At 42.0% G+C, this 16983-nt stretch overlaps 1 protein-coding gene across 5 annotated transcripts; it reads left to right on the top strand.

Annotated features, from left to right (window-relative positions):
* The first annotated feature begins 2730 nt into the window (after positions 1-2730).
* Positions 2731-16601, top strand: ZNF286A (zinc finger protein 286A). 5 transcript variants are annotated; one of them, XM_060082934.1, is made up of 7 exons: positions 2731-2777; positions 3070-3280; positions 3952-4035; positions 4330-4418; positions 7849-7963; positions 9014-9106; positions 14446-16601. In XM_060082934.1, exons 2-7 carry the CDS (start codon positions 3244-3246, stop codon positions 14490-14492), a joined length of 465 nt encoding a protein of 154 aa, XP_059938917.1. In that variant the 5' UTR covers positions 2731-2777; positions 3070-3243; the 3' UTR covers positions 14493-16601. The 5 variants fall into 5 exon arrangements, with proteins under 5 accessions (XP_059938917.1, XP_059938914.1, XP_059938918.1 ...); XM_060082931.1 differs by having other exon boundaries at positions 12394-16601; XM_060082935.1 differs by lacking the exon at positions 14446-16601 and adding an exon at positions 12335-12448.
* Positions 16602-16983: the final 382 nt, after the last annotated feature.

Raw genomic sequence — 16983 nt, 5'->3', positions numbered from 1 at the left:
GAGCACTTTCCATCCAAGTTCTTTAACCTTTATTTCTCCATAATTTGTGGTTAGTTCTTAAAACATGCTCTCCTGTTTATTCTTTCTTCCCTTCTAGGACTCTCATTATGTGAATATCTAGTCAGTTTCTATATTGCTTAACATTCCTTTCACATTTTTCAAGTTTCTATCCCTTCCTGATATCTTATGGCAAAGTAGAGTTCCTTGATCCAAGAGTCCAGATTTCAAATTCACTCTTCAGTTTTACATATTCTGCTATTCAATAAAAAATTGAATACTATGACAAGTTCTTGCTTAATATTTCTTATGTCCTCCTTTAACTCTTTTAGGATAGCTTTTTAAAAATACATACATTCTAAATGGCCCACTAATTCTGCCTTATCTGTTATAGATCGTTCAAATTATTGTTTTTCTTTTATAGCAATAGAATGCTTCACATCTTATTTTTTCACTGTGAGTCCACATTCCCCAGTCCCAGGATATAAGCTGGTAATGTAGGGACAAAGGGAACCAAAACCCTGGGGTATTTCCTATACCTCCTTCAACTCAACAGGAAGGGAACAAGCTGTGGCTGAATTATATGTATGTATGTGTATGTGGGGAGGGAAAAGGGGGCTTAGAGAAATTGAGTTATTTTCAAAGCAGAGAATCTATGATGTTAAAATTGGGGCAAGACCACTCCCCATTTACCTCCCTCTTCCTACCAGGTGATCTTATCCCACAAGGAACCTCATCATCCCACCTCTTTTTTGTAATAATCACCTGGCTCACTGTGTGTGTGTTCGTGCATGTATATGTGTGTGTGTGGGGGGGTGTTTGTGTGTATCAGGGTGGGAGAAAGGTGAATAAAAACCTTTGAGGTGGAGCTGCTTGTATCTTGTATTACTATCTACGCCTCTCCCAGACCAGCTCTAAGGTTACCCTGTGTGATGGTGAAAGAGTGGGCAAAGATATACCTGGGGCAATTTGGGAGTGAACAGAAAGGAGCACACAAAACAACAGAAAGCACCTCCCTGCAGTCCCCTTGGGGCATCTGGAGCTATCCATTGCTGCTACCATTACACACACACACACACACACACACACACACACACACACACCACACACACACACACCACACACACACACACACACACACCCTGTAGGACCAACTGTAGCCATCTGTCTCCCAGGAGGTCTCCGATCAGTTTTTCAATAGTTTCTCAATCCAACAACCTCCCTCCTTCCAGAGGCATCCAGGTTGGGTTTTGGACAAGGAGCTAGCCACTTACATTAGGATGCTGTGTTAGCTACCTTTTTCTGTGTAACAATATTACTACAGACTTAGTGGCTCAAAACAGCACACACTTATTATCTCACGGTATCTGTGGCTGAAGGTCTGGGCACAGCTGAGCTGGGTCCTCTTCAGCCAGCTGTCAAGGTTTCAGCCAGGACTGGGTTCTCATATGAAGACTCTACTAAGGATGATCCACTTCCAAGCACCTGGGGGTTGTTGGCAGGGGTTAGGTCCCTGCTAGCTGACAGCTCCCTGTCATGTGGATTTCCCCAACATTACACTTGCTTCACCAATGCCAGCAAAGAGGATTGCCCTAGCGAAACAAGCATTAGAATCATGTCACCTTTGTTATGTTTTATGGGTTAAAAGTGAGTCACAAGTCCTATCCACACTCAGTGGGGGGTGGATTACACACAGGTGTGAATACCAGGAGGCTCTGATGATGAGAACCACATTGGAAAATGAGAACTGGATAAGGGGGTGCCTTCTTGTAGGAACTAAAAATCATCTTTCCCAAAGTTTTTGAAAGCCATTGAAGGGTTAAGTAACATCTTATTCTTGCTTTAGAACGATCACGAGCCAGAACGTGTGGCAAATAGATTGGTGGGAAAGCAAACCTGACTTGGGGAAATCAGCTAAGAGACTGGTACTGTAATCCTAGTGAAATGTCGGTGTCTAGAACTAGGGTAATACTGGTGGGAAAAGAGAAAGATGGACAAACTGGAGAATACAATAAATAGGACTTCGTGATGAACAGATAGCAAGAGTTGAGGATATTCTGCTTCTGGCTTTTGCAAATGGGTTTGTGAGCAGTAATATTATTCACTAAGAAGAAGAGGGGCATTCAGACATTTTGAGTTTGGGTGTGTCCAGTAACAGAAGTAGAGACGAAACGTGCTCCCTTGAGAGAACACCTCCTTTGATAAATCTAATTTTTATGCTTGCAAATAACCTGTTGCTCAAATTTGTTGAAACTGGTTAAATCTTTTCAACTCCCCTATCTCACACGTGTGAATTTTCAGTATAACAAGTCGCCTACGGACGCATGCACATCGGTTTGCAAAGTACACCTTTCACATTGTTTGACGGCAAAGGATGAGCCTTGGGAGGACAAGACTATGGGGAAAGCCATATACTCTAAGATACCTTGCACTGGAGTGATTTGCGTGGGCAACTTCAGCAGCCTCAAGGGCAGAAACAGCACCGGACCGACAACAACGCAGCTCTGCGGTTCACGCTCTCGCGTGTCCGCAGGATCCCGCACGACCTAAGCGACTACTACTCTCGCGAGAGGTAGGGAGACCGCAGCTCCTTGGATTCCCCAAACCGCGCTACGCGAGCTCCCACCTGCCGAGGAGCGGAGTCTGGCCACTCCCGCGGGCTTCTGGGAATCGTAGTTCCGGGGCCGGACGAGGCCCGCCAGCCTTGCTCTGTGCTATTGCGCATGCGCGGCCCCGCTGGCCAGAGAAGTTCGTATCCTTTGTGAGGCCCGGTGTGGGAGGTGAGTTGTTGCTCAGGTGCGGCTCTCCTTGATCGGCCTCGGCGGTGCCCCCGGGACATTAGTCTGCGCCGAGTCGGGTGGAGTGCGCGCTGGAGAAAGGGACGTCGAGGGCAGGCACGAGCCCCATCCCCGAAGCCCCGGGGCGCGGGGTGGGCGGGGGGCTTGGTCTGCGCGGCGGCCGCTTGGCTGCGGCCCCGGCGCCTCTCCTCCGGCCGCGCGGCCCCCGCGCAGCTCCGAGCGGCAGCGCCAGGCGCGAGCGCCCAGCCTCAGGGATGTTGTCCCGGCTTTCCAGGTGCCAGCCTCGAGGGCCAGGTCGGCTCAGGACGGAGCGAAGCCTTTCGGAGGAGCCCCCCGAGGGGAGGCGGGAAGGAGGACCACGAGGCCTCGGGGCTTCCCGCTCCTCCGCGCGGAGAGGGCTGCGCTGGGGGGAGAGCTGAACCTTCGCGGCCGGGAGGAGGTGGTGACCATGGAGACAGATATGGCCGAAATGCCTGGGAAGAGCGGTGAGGGGGGCCGGTGTTGAACTTGTGCTGGGGGCCGGGCCGAATTCTTCCTTCTGAACGGGAGTCACTGCTGTCCGGCTCCTTTGTCTGGGGATGGAAGGGCTCTTTGGGTGAGAGTGGAGGGCTTGCTGTGGGATCCCAGCTGGGTGCACAGCGGACCCTCCAAAGACACCCCCAAAATGTGAGCGAAATGTCAGCTTCTGAGGCTTGAGCATAGTCTCATACTTTGTCTCACACCTTCTTCCTCCCGGGTGATTATACCATCCTAGCCTCATCAGTGGGTCTGACAGTTCAGCTGTTTTTGGTTGGCAAAAGTATTTTCCACTCCTGTACCTCCACTTTGGACAAAAACCCTTTGGTTTCAGTAGAGCAGATACTTTTGCTTAATAGAGGAGGCACCAGGCAGAGGAGTCAGTGACTGGCTTCCAGTTCTCCTAGAAGTTTGGTCTGTGACCTCTTACATCAGAATCCACACCCCGCCCCTACCTGTGCTTGTTGGATTTCTATATTGTACCCCAGTCTCAACTAGTGATAATTATTTAGAGATGGGATCCAGCAAGCTACATTTGGACTAAGCTTGCAGGGTGACTTTTCAGAACGGTTGAGCTTCTTTTTCCCATATTAATTTAATGTAGATTAAGCTCAGAGAAAAAACTTATTTTAATTTCCAGATCAGAGAGTGCCATCTTCCAGGACGTCGTTGTTTCGGGCTCCTTTGAGTTGCAGTGTTTGTAGGGACGACCAGGAGTACGGTGGTGGGAATTTTTTTTTTATATTTATTTATGTATTTGGTTGCGCCGGGTCTTAGTTGCTGCAGGTGGCCTCCATAGTTGCGGTTCCAGGGCTCCTTAGTTGTGGCATGCGAACTCTTAGTTGCGGCATGCATGTGGCGTCTGGTTCCCTGACCAGGGATGAAACCAGGGCCCCCTGCATTGGGAGCACGGAGTCTTATCCACTGGGCCACCAGGGAAGTCCTGAGAATTTTAAGCTCATAAATCTGAGTCACAAGATAGATCTAGGCCCTATCATGACTGCTTTCTTGCCCTTAGCTCTGTCTTCCCAGGATTCTCCTTTTTCCCAAGAAAAGAGCACAGAAGGAGGAGAAGTGGCAGCTTTGCGCCTCACAGCCAGATCGCAGGTGAGTGAGTCTCTGCTGGTTATTGAAATTCCACCTTATTTCTTAGAGTGCAGACGCACTCCCTTCTTTTTGATGTGGAGTTTCTGTGTCCACTAGAGCTGAATTCTAATTCTAAGAGACAAGTCGAGTGACTAAAGGGCTCAGTGGAAAATGTTTTCTGCTTCTTCGTGGTATCTTGTCCATCTAGTATTTATTATCACTCAGCAGGCATAGAAGGAGCATTGCCCTTCTTTAGCCCATTAGCTAATTTCTATGCTTGTTATTTGGGAAACGATTTTAAAAGACAATGTGGTGCATACCTCTTAAAATGTATGTTTCACTGGGGGAAACAACATACACATGACTGTTAAGTAGGAATTTAAGAAAACACCTGAAGTGCTGGAGTGAATTATGAACATAGTGAGTACTCAAATAGTTCAAAGGAATGCTGGAATAGGAAGCCTATAGAAGATTTAATTTAAAGAGTTAGAATCCAGCCCAGCAAGATGATGAATGCGGATGTATTTTAGAGGTGAACTGTTACCAAGTTATAACTCAGTTTCCAAACTCTCACTTCCCCAAGGGCAAATATTAAGAATTGCTGAATTTAAGTGGTAGTTGTATATGGGTGATTAGTGTGTTAGTCTCTCAACTTTTTGCATGTCTGAACATTTTTCTTAAACGAAGGTGAGTGGGAGAAGAGAGTTCTCCATGGTGTGTGTCATACCACAATGCAAAGATTCCTCCACTAGCCTCTCTTTTTGCTACTTTAATCCAAAGTGTGAAAGTGGACATTGCACATCGCTGCCGTTTGTCAACGTGATTTCTCAGGATCCTTGTATACTTGCTTGCCTCCATTGGTTTCTTGAATACCTTACGTGAATATTGAAGACTTTATTAGTCAAGAAGCTTTAAGTTGCACCTGATGAAAACTCGATTCAAACTGGCTTAAGCAAAAAGAGGTATTTATTGACTATTATAAGTGAAAAATCCAGGTCTGGCTAAAATTGAGTTCAGGCAGTGACATTAGAATCTATTTTCTCCATTTCAGTGACCTTTTCTTTTCTTTCTGTGTGTTTTGCACTCAAGCAGGCTTTTCTTCTCGTGCAGGGTAGCCCCTAACAAATTTAGGCCTACATCTTCTCATGTTGAAGATCAGAGAAAAGGGGCATCTTCCCTTCTGGTCGTTCCAGAAGAAGGACTGAGGTTAACTCTATAATGGGTATTAGGCCCATTGTTGGACCATTATTGGCAAATCTGAGTGTGGTGATCAGACTAGAAAATATACCTGTACATACACATACAAACACACATCCCACCCATGGGTCAGAGATGGAGCTGTACTACCTGAACTGCATGGACTAAAAGTGGTCAGGCATAGCAGCCAGAGGAAAGTCAGAGTACAGGTACCAGAAAAAGGGTGAATGCTTTATACATTTCAGCACATTAATATTAGGTTCAAGACTGCTTTTATAGCTTCAGAATGGATTAAACCTTTATGGAAATTTTTAAAACTGTCCTTTTTGCATTGCGTTGGATTTTGTTTGATGCTAATACTGCAACTGTCTTTCTTATTAGAATTTGCCTGGGCTGTTTATCTTTTACTTATTAGACTTTTTTAATAATTAGAGTTTTAATTTTTGCTCGTGGTAACCAGGTGAACGGTACAGACATATATAAATATTAAAGTATATTACCCGTCCTTACCTCCCCAAGTTCAGTCCACCACCTCTCCCTACTGAGGATAACAGTTTGGTGTATATTTTTCCATATGTTTTTGTTGAGCTTGAAGTACTGTAATCAAATATGTAGTATACTATATTTCCTTCCATCCCCCCCTCCATCCCCAACTTTGGGGTTTTGTCTGGATCTCTTTTCTGTAAAGAGGATGTGGCTATTTTAAGAAACCTTTTTATAAGAGAAATTAATTTATTCATATAATTATGATTACTTGTATGTTTCACATTTTTCCTGCTATGTGATTTTTATAATTCTGTTTACTATGCTTTGTTTCTTTTGTATTTTTTTCTGCCTTTTGTGCTGTAGTTTGCATTTTTGTTAATCTGATTTTTTTTTTTTTCTTTTATGGTTTGGAAGTTAATTTCCACTGTCAGTTTAGCTATAGATATGCAGATTTTAGGATCAAAGTCATTTTTTCTCACAGTATCTTGTCTATTTAGTAGCTGCTTAATGATTTTTACATTTTATTTTCCAAGGATGATTCTTATATTTTTTAAGTCTCAGATTATTTCCATTTTGGGGAACTTTATTTTGAAATAATTTGAGACTTATAGAAATTTAGCAAGTGATAGAAAGATTTCTCATATGCTCTCCTTTCAGATTCTCCAAAACTTAGCATTTCACCTCGCTTTTATTATTCTTTTTCCAAAATCAGGAAGTTAACATTGGTATAGTACTATAACCTACTGCTCTTATTCAGATTTCCCAGCTGTCTTATTTTTCTTGTTTTTCTTCCCCTTAATTTCTACTTTTATCCTGTAATTCCTTCCGTTTTCCCTAATTTGTTGTTGGGTTCTGTCTCTAACTTGATTTGTATGCTTTGTTCATTTAATTACATTAATTTTCTTTTAATGAAATTGAAGTGTTTCCTCTGAGTACAATTTTAGCCTTATGGCATTGATTTTTGCATTTTATTTCATTATTATTTTGATATGTTTTTTCAGTTATCAGTTATTGCTCTTTTCTGTTTTGGAATTTATTAACATTTATTTTGTTACTTTTGCAAGTGCTTCATGAATATTTAAATAGAAGGTGTTTTCTATCCAGTTATAGCATTTGGTATATATTTATTTCAGTAACCTGGAATATTATTCCCATTCTCTATGTCTTTACTTAAAGAGACATCTTCAGTACTGGTATGTGTCTATCTCCATACAGTTTTTGTATTTTATGTCTTGTATAAATAATCCTATGGTGTTTACCCATAAACATTTATATGTGATATCTGTACCCTTAATTGCTTGCTGTCATTTTCCAATTTAATGCATCTTGCCTTGAATTGATTCCGTGCTTCACTGGATTTGATGCCAGTCTGTTCATTCCATGGCGAGGACTCACAAGGAGAATTATACAGACACATGCCTTTTTTTCTCTGCCTATATTTTGTTTACTTCGCCAGACTACATTGTTGATTCATTGGTTCATGTTTTAACTCTTTGTTCCCCAGAAAAATTAGTCTGTCAGTGGAGAAACCGTGGTCTTGTTTCGTTTGGTTCTCATGTTGAATCTTGGACAGTGTGCCTGGCACATAATTGATACCCAGTGACTTTCCATGGAATGTCCAGGACACATGAGAATGCTTGTCATTTTTCACAGTGATTTCCCCCGTTGAATACATCTACGCATCTACTCCAGGGCCAACAGAAACTGGGGCATGAAAGGGAGGCTGTGGAGTGACAGATGGTGAACAAAAGTATGTTTTGTGTCTTAGGCATCAGTGACATTCAAGGATGTGGCCATGGACTTTACCCCAGAGGAGTGGGGGAGGCTGGATCCTGCACAGAGGGACGTGATGCTGGAGAACTACAGGAACCTGGTCTCGCTCTGTAAGGATGGGCTCCTGCCGTGACTCTGGCCCCTGCTTATGGGGACATCATTACCTTATTGACAATGAAGTAGCATAACAAAGCCAGTAATTGTAAAGTATTGATCCCTTTGGGCCCAGAGAAAATCTGTTTCTGCCTGGGTTCTTGGTGAAATGTCTAGGCTTGTTTTGTATCTGGAGTCTTTGGATTCAAGTGACAGAAACCGAATTCACACCAGCTTAAAAGGGAATCAGATATATTGTCAGGAATTTCTTTTATTTACTTATTTTTTAATTACGTGGTATAGCTTGTCCTGATCTCCTTGTGTGGCACAGATGGCCATTGGCCGCTCTAGGGTTACATTATTCTTCCAGTTAGAGAGCTAAGGAAAAAAAGAAGGCTTCTATCCTGGGAGTTTCAGCAGATAGGGTCACATGTCCATCAGTGAAGCAGTAACTCGAGCCAGGGAGATACAGTATGCTCTGACCAGTTTGGATACTGTGTCCGCCTCTTGGTGGGGGGAGGTATGTGCATGTGTACATATGTACACACATGCATGTACACGTATGTGTTTGTATCAGTGGTGGAAGGAACTATGTTAGTTCCTCCCAAACCTCGTATAATAAATTCCCTAAGAAAGCAGGTTCTAGTAACTGAAGAAGGAAGAAAGGAAAAACATCAGAAGACAAATAGTCACAGAGTCACAGGCTTGTGGTGCTGCCACTGGGGTCCCACGTCACCCATCTCCTTCCCTGAGCTGAGGACTGGTCTGCAGTATCTCCCCAGAACTTCCACAGTAAACAAGACAAATTCTCTTCTTTTACAGGCTAAATATTTGTCTTTTCAAATGCGTGTAACTCCTTATGAGGCCCAGGCTCTTGCTGCACCTGTTTTAAGGTTCATTTGGAGGCCCCCCGCTCCCTTATTCCAAAACTTCCTGTGATGTCCTGTCTTTTTTGTGGATCCGGGGGTTGGGACCATGCTCTGGAATAGAGCTTTGTGCCCATCACAAAGAGCTAAGTCCCTTTCTTTTTTTTCTTTCCTTTTTTTTTTTCCTTTTTTAATGAGCAGGGCTTCCAGTTTCCAAACCTGAGAACCACAATTTGGAGAATGGAAAGGAACCATTGATGCTTGAGAGAAAAGCCCCCAAAAGCAGCTGTTCAGGTGAGTCAGATAGACAGGAATCTTCGGAAAGAATAACCCCACAAGACAGTAAAGAAGTGGCACTCTTCAGTGCTTAAGAAAGAATACAGAAGTGCCAACATGCTTTTATTTTTTAAATATCTTATTTTAAATTATATTGCATTTTGAATACATACAAAGTCAAGGAAATAAAATAACACTGAGATCAAACACATGCTCACATTTGCTTCATTTGCCTTTTTTCTTTTCCTTTTTTTTGTAATGTAAAATAGATTAAAATATCATAACTGTACAGTTTTATGAATTTTCCCAAATTGAACACATTCATGTAGCTAGCATCCACATCAAGAAACAACCTTACTAATAAAAAAAATAAAGAAAAAAAACACAAACAAAATATAATTAATATACTTTCCAGATAATTGGCTATTCTGATACTACACCAAAGTTGGGCAAGTTGTAGTTTCTTAAAGGTTAGGTGCAAGGTGCATCTGAAACCATATCTGTGAATTTTTCCTACTCTTAAAATCTATTGATCTTTTGGGAAATATTGGTTCACTGAGTTATGCATATCTTCCAAATATTGACACAATACATTATGCGATATTTTAAAAACCACAATTTTCAGTATCACCACTGACCTTACCAGAAAAGCCTTTAAGTATTAGGAAGCTATCAAGCTCTCAGTGGTAGGTAAGTTTTCCAAAATTCTAATTTCTGCCCAAAAGCTCACATTTTATCAAATACTGTCAGTTGTTTTCCTTGAAGTGACAGGCTCGGTTTTTTTTTTCAGTTTTGAGGAAATATCTGCCAAATACCCAACATGGATAACATAGTTTGTCAATGATTCTTTCAAGTAAAAGTGATGGTCCATGAAAAAATAAATGGCCAGTTCAGCTCTCAAATAGTCTCATGAGTGGTTTTCCTCAAGGCAAGCATCATACTTTTATATGAGCAGACTTGCATTATGAATATTTCCTATTTCATCATCCAGAATATTAAGAAGGCATGTAGTCAAGGTTTAATAAATAAGATTAATTTATTAAGTTAATAATGATTCCTGTTGTTTCCTCAGAAATTTTTAAGTGAAACTGGCTTTTTTTTTTTTTTTTTTTTTAACTGAGAGTACATGGTGGGGAAAAATACAACAACTACTAGTACATTTGGTGTCTTGTCCTGATTTGTGCATAAGTTATGGGCAGTTTTACCACCATCACTTTTGCAACATCAATGCAAATGTCAAGACAGTGAAAAAGGCAAATAAGATATAAGCATTATTCTGAAAATAGTTTTGAACCTACAGACTCCCAGGGGTCCTAAGACCACACTTTGAGGTCACAGCCTCTACCTACCTACACTATCCTTATATCAATTTATGTTTTACTGATTTAACAAACACTTAATGTAGCACCGATGCTATGTCAGAGTTTTAAGTGTTTGATAAATACTTTCATTAAATGCTCCTTAAGGTAGGTGTTGTTTTTATTCCTCATGAGGTAGGTACCGTTATTGCTCCATCTTACAGATAAGGAAACTGAAGTAGAAATGTAAAATAACATGCCCCAGGTCACACAGCTAGTAAGTGGCAGAGCTGGGATTAAATTCATGCATTCTGATTTCAGAGCCCATTGCTCTCAACCACTGTGCTCTTCCTAAATGTCCCCTCTCACCTTGGGGCTTCTGTACATGTCATTCCCTCTACCTGGAACACTCACCCCCATTCTTCTCTACCTGTTACCTGGAACACTCACCCCCGTGCTGCTGTACCTGTTACCTGGAACACTCACCTGAGCCCCAAACCCAATTCAGTTTCAGCTCAGTCATTTACCTACTCAGGGAGGCCTCCCTTCATCCCCCTGGGTTCCCCATATCATCTTTCACAGCATCATTCGCCTTTTATTTCTTAGTACTTACTACAGGTGCATTTTTGTATGTATTTGTAGATGTTAGACTAAATTTTCTCTCCCTTCATGTACATAGGGACTGTGTGTTTTTCCCCAGAGCCTAGTGTATGGTAGACATCCAATAGGTAATAGTTGAATAAATGGATAGAAGAGTACATAGATGAAGGAACAGAATTCACTTGGCTGTGTGGAATGAGGGGCAGATCTAACTTAACTGTCTTTTGAATGTTCAATCACTCACAGGACCATTTGTTGTAAAAACAAACTATCTTTAGTTCACTGACTGAAATACCACCTTTGTATTGTCCTTAATTCCTATATTTACTTGACTTCTGAAATTGCCCTTTTGTTTCATTGGTCTATTTACTTATTCTTTTGAACCAAACTCTATTTCAGCCTTATAGAGTAGTTTCATATTGAATATAAAAATTCTAATAGATTTATAGTAGATATATTCAGAGAGGTTGGCTTCCATCCTTGCCCTCTCTATTCTGGTGTTCTCTCTGTAAGCAGTCATTTTTATTAGTATTTCATTTATCTGTCCTTAGTTTTGGAAAATATAACCAAATATGTCTATATATTTGTATCTCCCCTTTTTTCCCCTACACAAAAAGTAGCAGACCATACACACTCCTTCACAGCTTGCTGGGTTTTTTAAGTTTAATGTATCCTGAAGATCACTTTGTAGCAATATGTAGAGATCATTCTCATATTATTTTAAGTTGCACATACTTCATTGTATGTGTACACCATAGTTTAATCAGTTCTTTATAGTATTAAAATATTACTGTATTTTAACATTTGAGATGTTACCAGTCTTTTGCTACCTCAATTAGTGTTGTAATGATTAGCCTTGTTCAGATATAATTTAATGTATCTGCCATTATATCTTAGGGAGATCACTGATTTTTTAACAGGGACATATAATAAAAGAATTCTTAGGGAAGATTTTAAACTGGAAATGGAATGCATATTAGGATGTGAGTAGGGTTGGGTAACTGAAAACTTAGAAGTCATCACTGTGCCCTGCACTAAGGTGGTAACTGGCTGGAAGTTTATGACAGCGCTTGATATTCTATAGAGGTTGTTCCTCCCCTATCCTGATCTGGGATGCTCATTTCCTGCTCATCTGGTGAAATGGTGCTTCATCTGCATCCCTCCTCCTGTCTTTCTGGTCACCTTTCCCCCATTCTGATTCCTGGGTAGGGTCTGCTGATTTTCTCTGCATCTACTGTGCATTTGTTTCCCTCCATTTGCTTCTCTTTGCAAGTCATCTTCTAAGAGTCAAATCCACTTATTCGTTGAAGCCATGCTCTTCACCTTCATTAACTCTTACCCGTTACAGACCTGCCTTTTTGTTGAACTCAGAAAACAAAGGAAATTTGCATTTCCAATTTGTTTCAGACTCAGAGACTAGACCCGGAAGCAAAGATTCAACTCCAGTGCAAGATTTTTCCAAAGAAGGATCATGCCAGGTTGCAGTCATAGACAGGCTGACAAGGAATGGTGTCTGTGACTCCAACTTGGAAACAACTCTCACATGTGAAAACCGGTTAGAGAATCAGCAAGGAAATCAGGAGAGATGCTTAAGAGATATGTTCACCCACATGAATTCACTCCCGGAAGAGAGAGCTCGTGAGCATGATGTTTACTGGAAAAACTTGAACCAGAAGTCAGTACTTCTCACTCAAGACAGAGTTCCCAAAGGATCCTGTGCCTTCCATACCCTTGAAAAAAGATTGAAACAGAAATCAACCTTAATGAAAAAGCAGAGGACCTACAAAGAGAAGAAACCTCATAAATGTAATGACTGTGGTGAGCTCTTCACTTACCATTCAGTGCTCATTCGACACCAGAGAGTCCATACCGGGGAAAAACCCTACAGCTGCACCGAGTGTGGGAAGTCTTTCAGCCACAGGGCCAATTTAACTAAACATCAGAGAACTCACACTAGAATTCTCTTCGAGTGCAGTGAATGCAAGAAGGCCTTCACAGAAAGCGCATCCCTTGCAATACATCAGAGGATTCACATTGGAGAGAGACCGTATGAGTGCAGTGAGTGTGGGAAAGGCTTTAATCGAAGCACACACCTCGTGCAGCACCAGCTGATCCACACAGGGGTGAAGCCTTATGAATGCAACGAGTGTGATAAAGCCTTCATTCATTCTTCAGCACTCATTAAACATCAAAGAACTCACACTGGAGAGAAACCCTATAAATGTCAGGAATGTGGGAAAGCCTTTAGCCACTGCTCATCCCTTACCAAACATCAGAGGGTTCATACCGGAGAAAAACCCTATGAATGTAGTGAATGTGGAAAAACCTTCAGTCAGAGCACACATCTTGTTCAGCATCAGAGAATTCACACCGGAGAGAAACCCTACGAGTGTAACGAATGTGGGAAAACCTTCAGCCGGAGCTCAAATTTCGCTAAACATCAAAGAATTCATATTGGGAAGAAACCATACAAATGTAACGAATGTGGAAAAGCCTTCATTCATTCATCAGCCCTTATTCAACACCAGAGAACTCATACTGGGGAGAAACCCTATAGGTGTAACGAATGTGGAAAAAGCTTTAAGTGCAGTTCATCCCTCATCAGGCATCAAAGGATTCACATGGAAGAGCAGCCCTGAAAAATGACTGAATGTGAAGAAATGTGAGTTGGTTTTATCGCTGTGTTAAATACCTGAGCAATTTGTGTGGAAGACGCATAAACTGCTGCCTGAGGACCAGTTCTGTGTGTATCTAACTCTACTTACATAATACATAGCTTTGAGGCATAAACAGAATGTTCCTTATATCCATTGATTTGATCATTCTGAATGCTTCCAGCCAGGAATCTCAAAGGTTGATCCCTAACCCACCCCCCTTCCCCCCCAATGCCCTTTTGTGGAAATTCAGAAAATCCTTGGGAGTGGGTAGCAATGCAATCAATGTGAAATCCAGTTCCCCCCTCTTTGTCACATCAAAGTCTGTTATAGCATCTCACTTTGTAAGGAAATTCTTATCTGGTAGGTGAGGCAGAGGGCTCATATTCTTATCATTGGGAAGACACAGAGCTGTTCCTCTTTGAATCCAAAGTGGAGACCCAGATATACAGAGAATGTCATTTCTTTTACATTAACTATAAAAACTTAAAGGTTAAGTGCTGAAATGTGCTTTGGATTCCCTCCCAACCCCAAAGGCTACTATCATTTGATGAATATAAGAGGTCTAAATTATGCTCACATGGGTTATGCTGAGATTTAGATGATTATTATCCCCCTGCTGGGTACATCTTCACTTTACACTTCCTTGGAAGTTACCCTGAGGTAGAGAAAGAGTCAGAACCTTAACTGTAGTTTTTGATCAAGTCCCTCTTTTCTTATCCTTGGCACTGAATGAATCCTTGGTTTTCTGTAATCACAGTATTAGGGAGATTTCATTTCTTTACCTTATTCTGCTCTCTGTAAGGTATGTTTTGTCACTTGGAGAGAAAGCCGCTGGGATGTGCAGAGTGAAAAGTTGATGGGTTCCATATAGGGTCTTGGACAAAAAGAAGAACTGAAGCAGCTTTGAGGCACAAACGCCGTGTCACATACAGAAGAGAGTCACAGGACAATGACTTCAAGAGGACAAGCGGCTTCTCCCCGTACCCCACACCCCGGGAAGTAGTTGCCGTTTCTCAGGCCTCCCGTTTACCCACAGTTTTTTGTTGTCCTCCTGTATGTCGGTTGGTCTTTGCTGTATCCCAGGGCTCCAAGGAAGGTAGAAAAGGCTTGAAGCCATAGTGATCGATTGACATGAGTTACATGGGTGACCAAAGAACCATGTGATGGGATTGGAAACACAAAAGCAAAAGTTCAAATAAATATTTAGCAAAACACTATACAAATGTCAGTTTTTATTGTTGCTCTGTTATATGGTGTGAAAAGAAGATTATAGAAAAGATAGAGAGGGAAAGATTAGTTACAGGTTTCTTCTTTCTCCTCTCCTAAATCCTATCCTTGGACCTTCAGCAATCAGCCCACACTCTTCCCCCTGGCTGGCACAGGACAAAATAAACAGAGCTCAGCCCTCTCATCACCTCGATATTCAGATTAACGGTCTGAGGTGGAAGTTGACAAGCTATGGCCTGGACCCACTACCTAGTTCTGTAAATAATGTTTTAATTGGAACTGGGCTTCACTCATCATTTACATGTGTTTGGCTGTTTTTGTGCTAAAACAGCAGAGTTGAGTAGTTAGAGCAGAGATTACATGTCCCGGAAAATATTTGCTGTTTCTCAACAGGCCAAATGCTTGAGTGAGAAGAAATTCATCTGGGAGCCAATATTTGGCTAACCCAAAATCAATGGGTTTGAATTCTGCCACCTCCACTTGGCAATTATGTGACTTTGGAAAGCTACTTACTGCTTCTGAGCCCCAGTTTGCTTATCTGTAAAATGGGGACAGATCAACCCTTTCTCAAGGCTGTTGTGAGGAAAAGACAATGAATGTAGAGAACCTGGCACATAGTTGTATTGAGAGACCTCCTCCACCTCTCCCTCGCTTTCTCTCTGTCATTAGTTTCCAGGAGCCCTCACATACGCTAAAATCCACAGATGCTCAAGTCCCTTGTATAAAATGGTGTAGTACAGTCGGCCCTCCGTATCTGTGGCTTTTGCATCCTCAGATTCAACCAACAATGGATGGAAATTTGGATCCACTGTTGGTTGAATCTGCTGATGCAAAACCCTCGAATACGGAGGGCCAACAGTATTTATTGAAGAAATCCCCATAAGTGGACCTGAGCAGTTCAAACCCATGCTGTTGGAGGATCCACTGTTACATATATCTTAATGAAGTAGTGAGTCTGTTTTAGGCTACCTGTAACAAAATGTCATTGACTAAGTGGCTTATTTAAACAACCTTCTCACAGTTCCAGAGACTGGGAAGTCCAGGATCAAGGCCCTGGCAGCTTCAGTGTCTGGTGAGGCCCCCTCCCCAGTTCTCAGATGGCTATCTTTTCACTGTGTCCTACCATGGTGGAAGGGCAGGGGAGCCCTCTGGGGCCTCTTTCATGAGGGTGCTAGTCCCATTCATGGGGGCTCTACCCTTATGACCTCATCCCTTCCCAAAGGTCCTGCCTCCAAATACCACCACTTCGGGGATTGGGGTTCCACAGGAATTTGGGGGGGGACACAAAACATTCGGTCTATAGCAAGTGACTAAGCATCAATCAGAAATGACTTAAGAATGAGTGAGTCTTCCACACCTTTACTTACTGATCTAGAGCTGACCATCCTGCTGCCTGGCGTATCATAGAGAAGGGCTTCACTTCTTTCTGCTCTTGCTTCCATCTGGTGCGGCTCCCTGCACCGCCTCCTGGAGACCTCGTGGAATCTGCCTTTTTTCCTTCTAATTATCACTTAACCAGGAGCCACACCATGGTTCCAGAGACTCAAGTATTATTGTCGTTTAGTTAGTGTCAAAGGACTTACTCTAAGCTAGTTTTACTGAGAGCTCTGGCCCTTTGCGTTTCAGTATTTGTTCCTTTTATGCTTGGAGTTCGATCAGTTCTGACTGTGTATTTGTGCTCCCACAGGAATCTTGGAAGTTTTAGTGTTCTGCTTTTCAAATGTTTTTGGTTACGTGTAAACAAAATTTGATTGTTCTTATTGGCCCACTGTCAATAAAGATGTCATTTATATATTTGTTGTCAGAAACTTCTATAAATTGCTTTTAAATTATCACTTAAGCATGTTTTAAGAGGCAAAAAAAAAACCCAACTATAAAATATCTCCACATCATTCAGGAAACTGATCGCATTTCTAATTGTTCATCTGGGCTTCACAACCTCTGTAGACATGAGCTGGGGGATCACAACCCATGTATCTGTGAGAAGGTGAAAGAGCCAAGGAAGGTCGTTCCTACCAAATGATGCTTGAAGTCCTCAGGCCAAGCACACCCCTTGCTTAGGCGTATTGGGGAGACAAGGGAGGGAAGAACTTCATGTGAAAAGTACAGTTAA

This window comes from Mesoplodon densirostris, chromosome 18 (genome assembly GCF_025265405.1).
Source record: "Mesoplodon densirostris isolate mMesDen1 chromosome 18, mMesDen1 primary haplotype, whole genome shotgun sequence".
Taxonomy (NCBI): domain Eukaryota; kingdom Metazoa; phylum Chordata; class Mammalia; order Artiodactyla; family Ziphiidae; genus Mesoplodon; species Mesoplodon densirostris.
The sequence above is the reverse complement of the archived record's forward strand: the minus strand, read 5'-3'. Positions and strand labels throughout refer to the sequence as shown.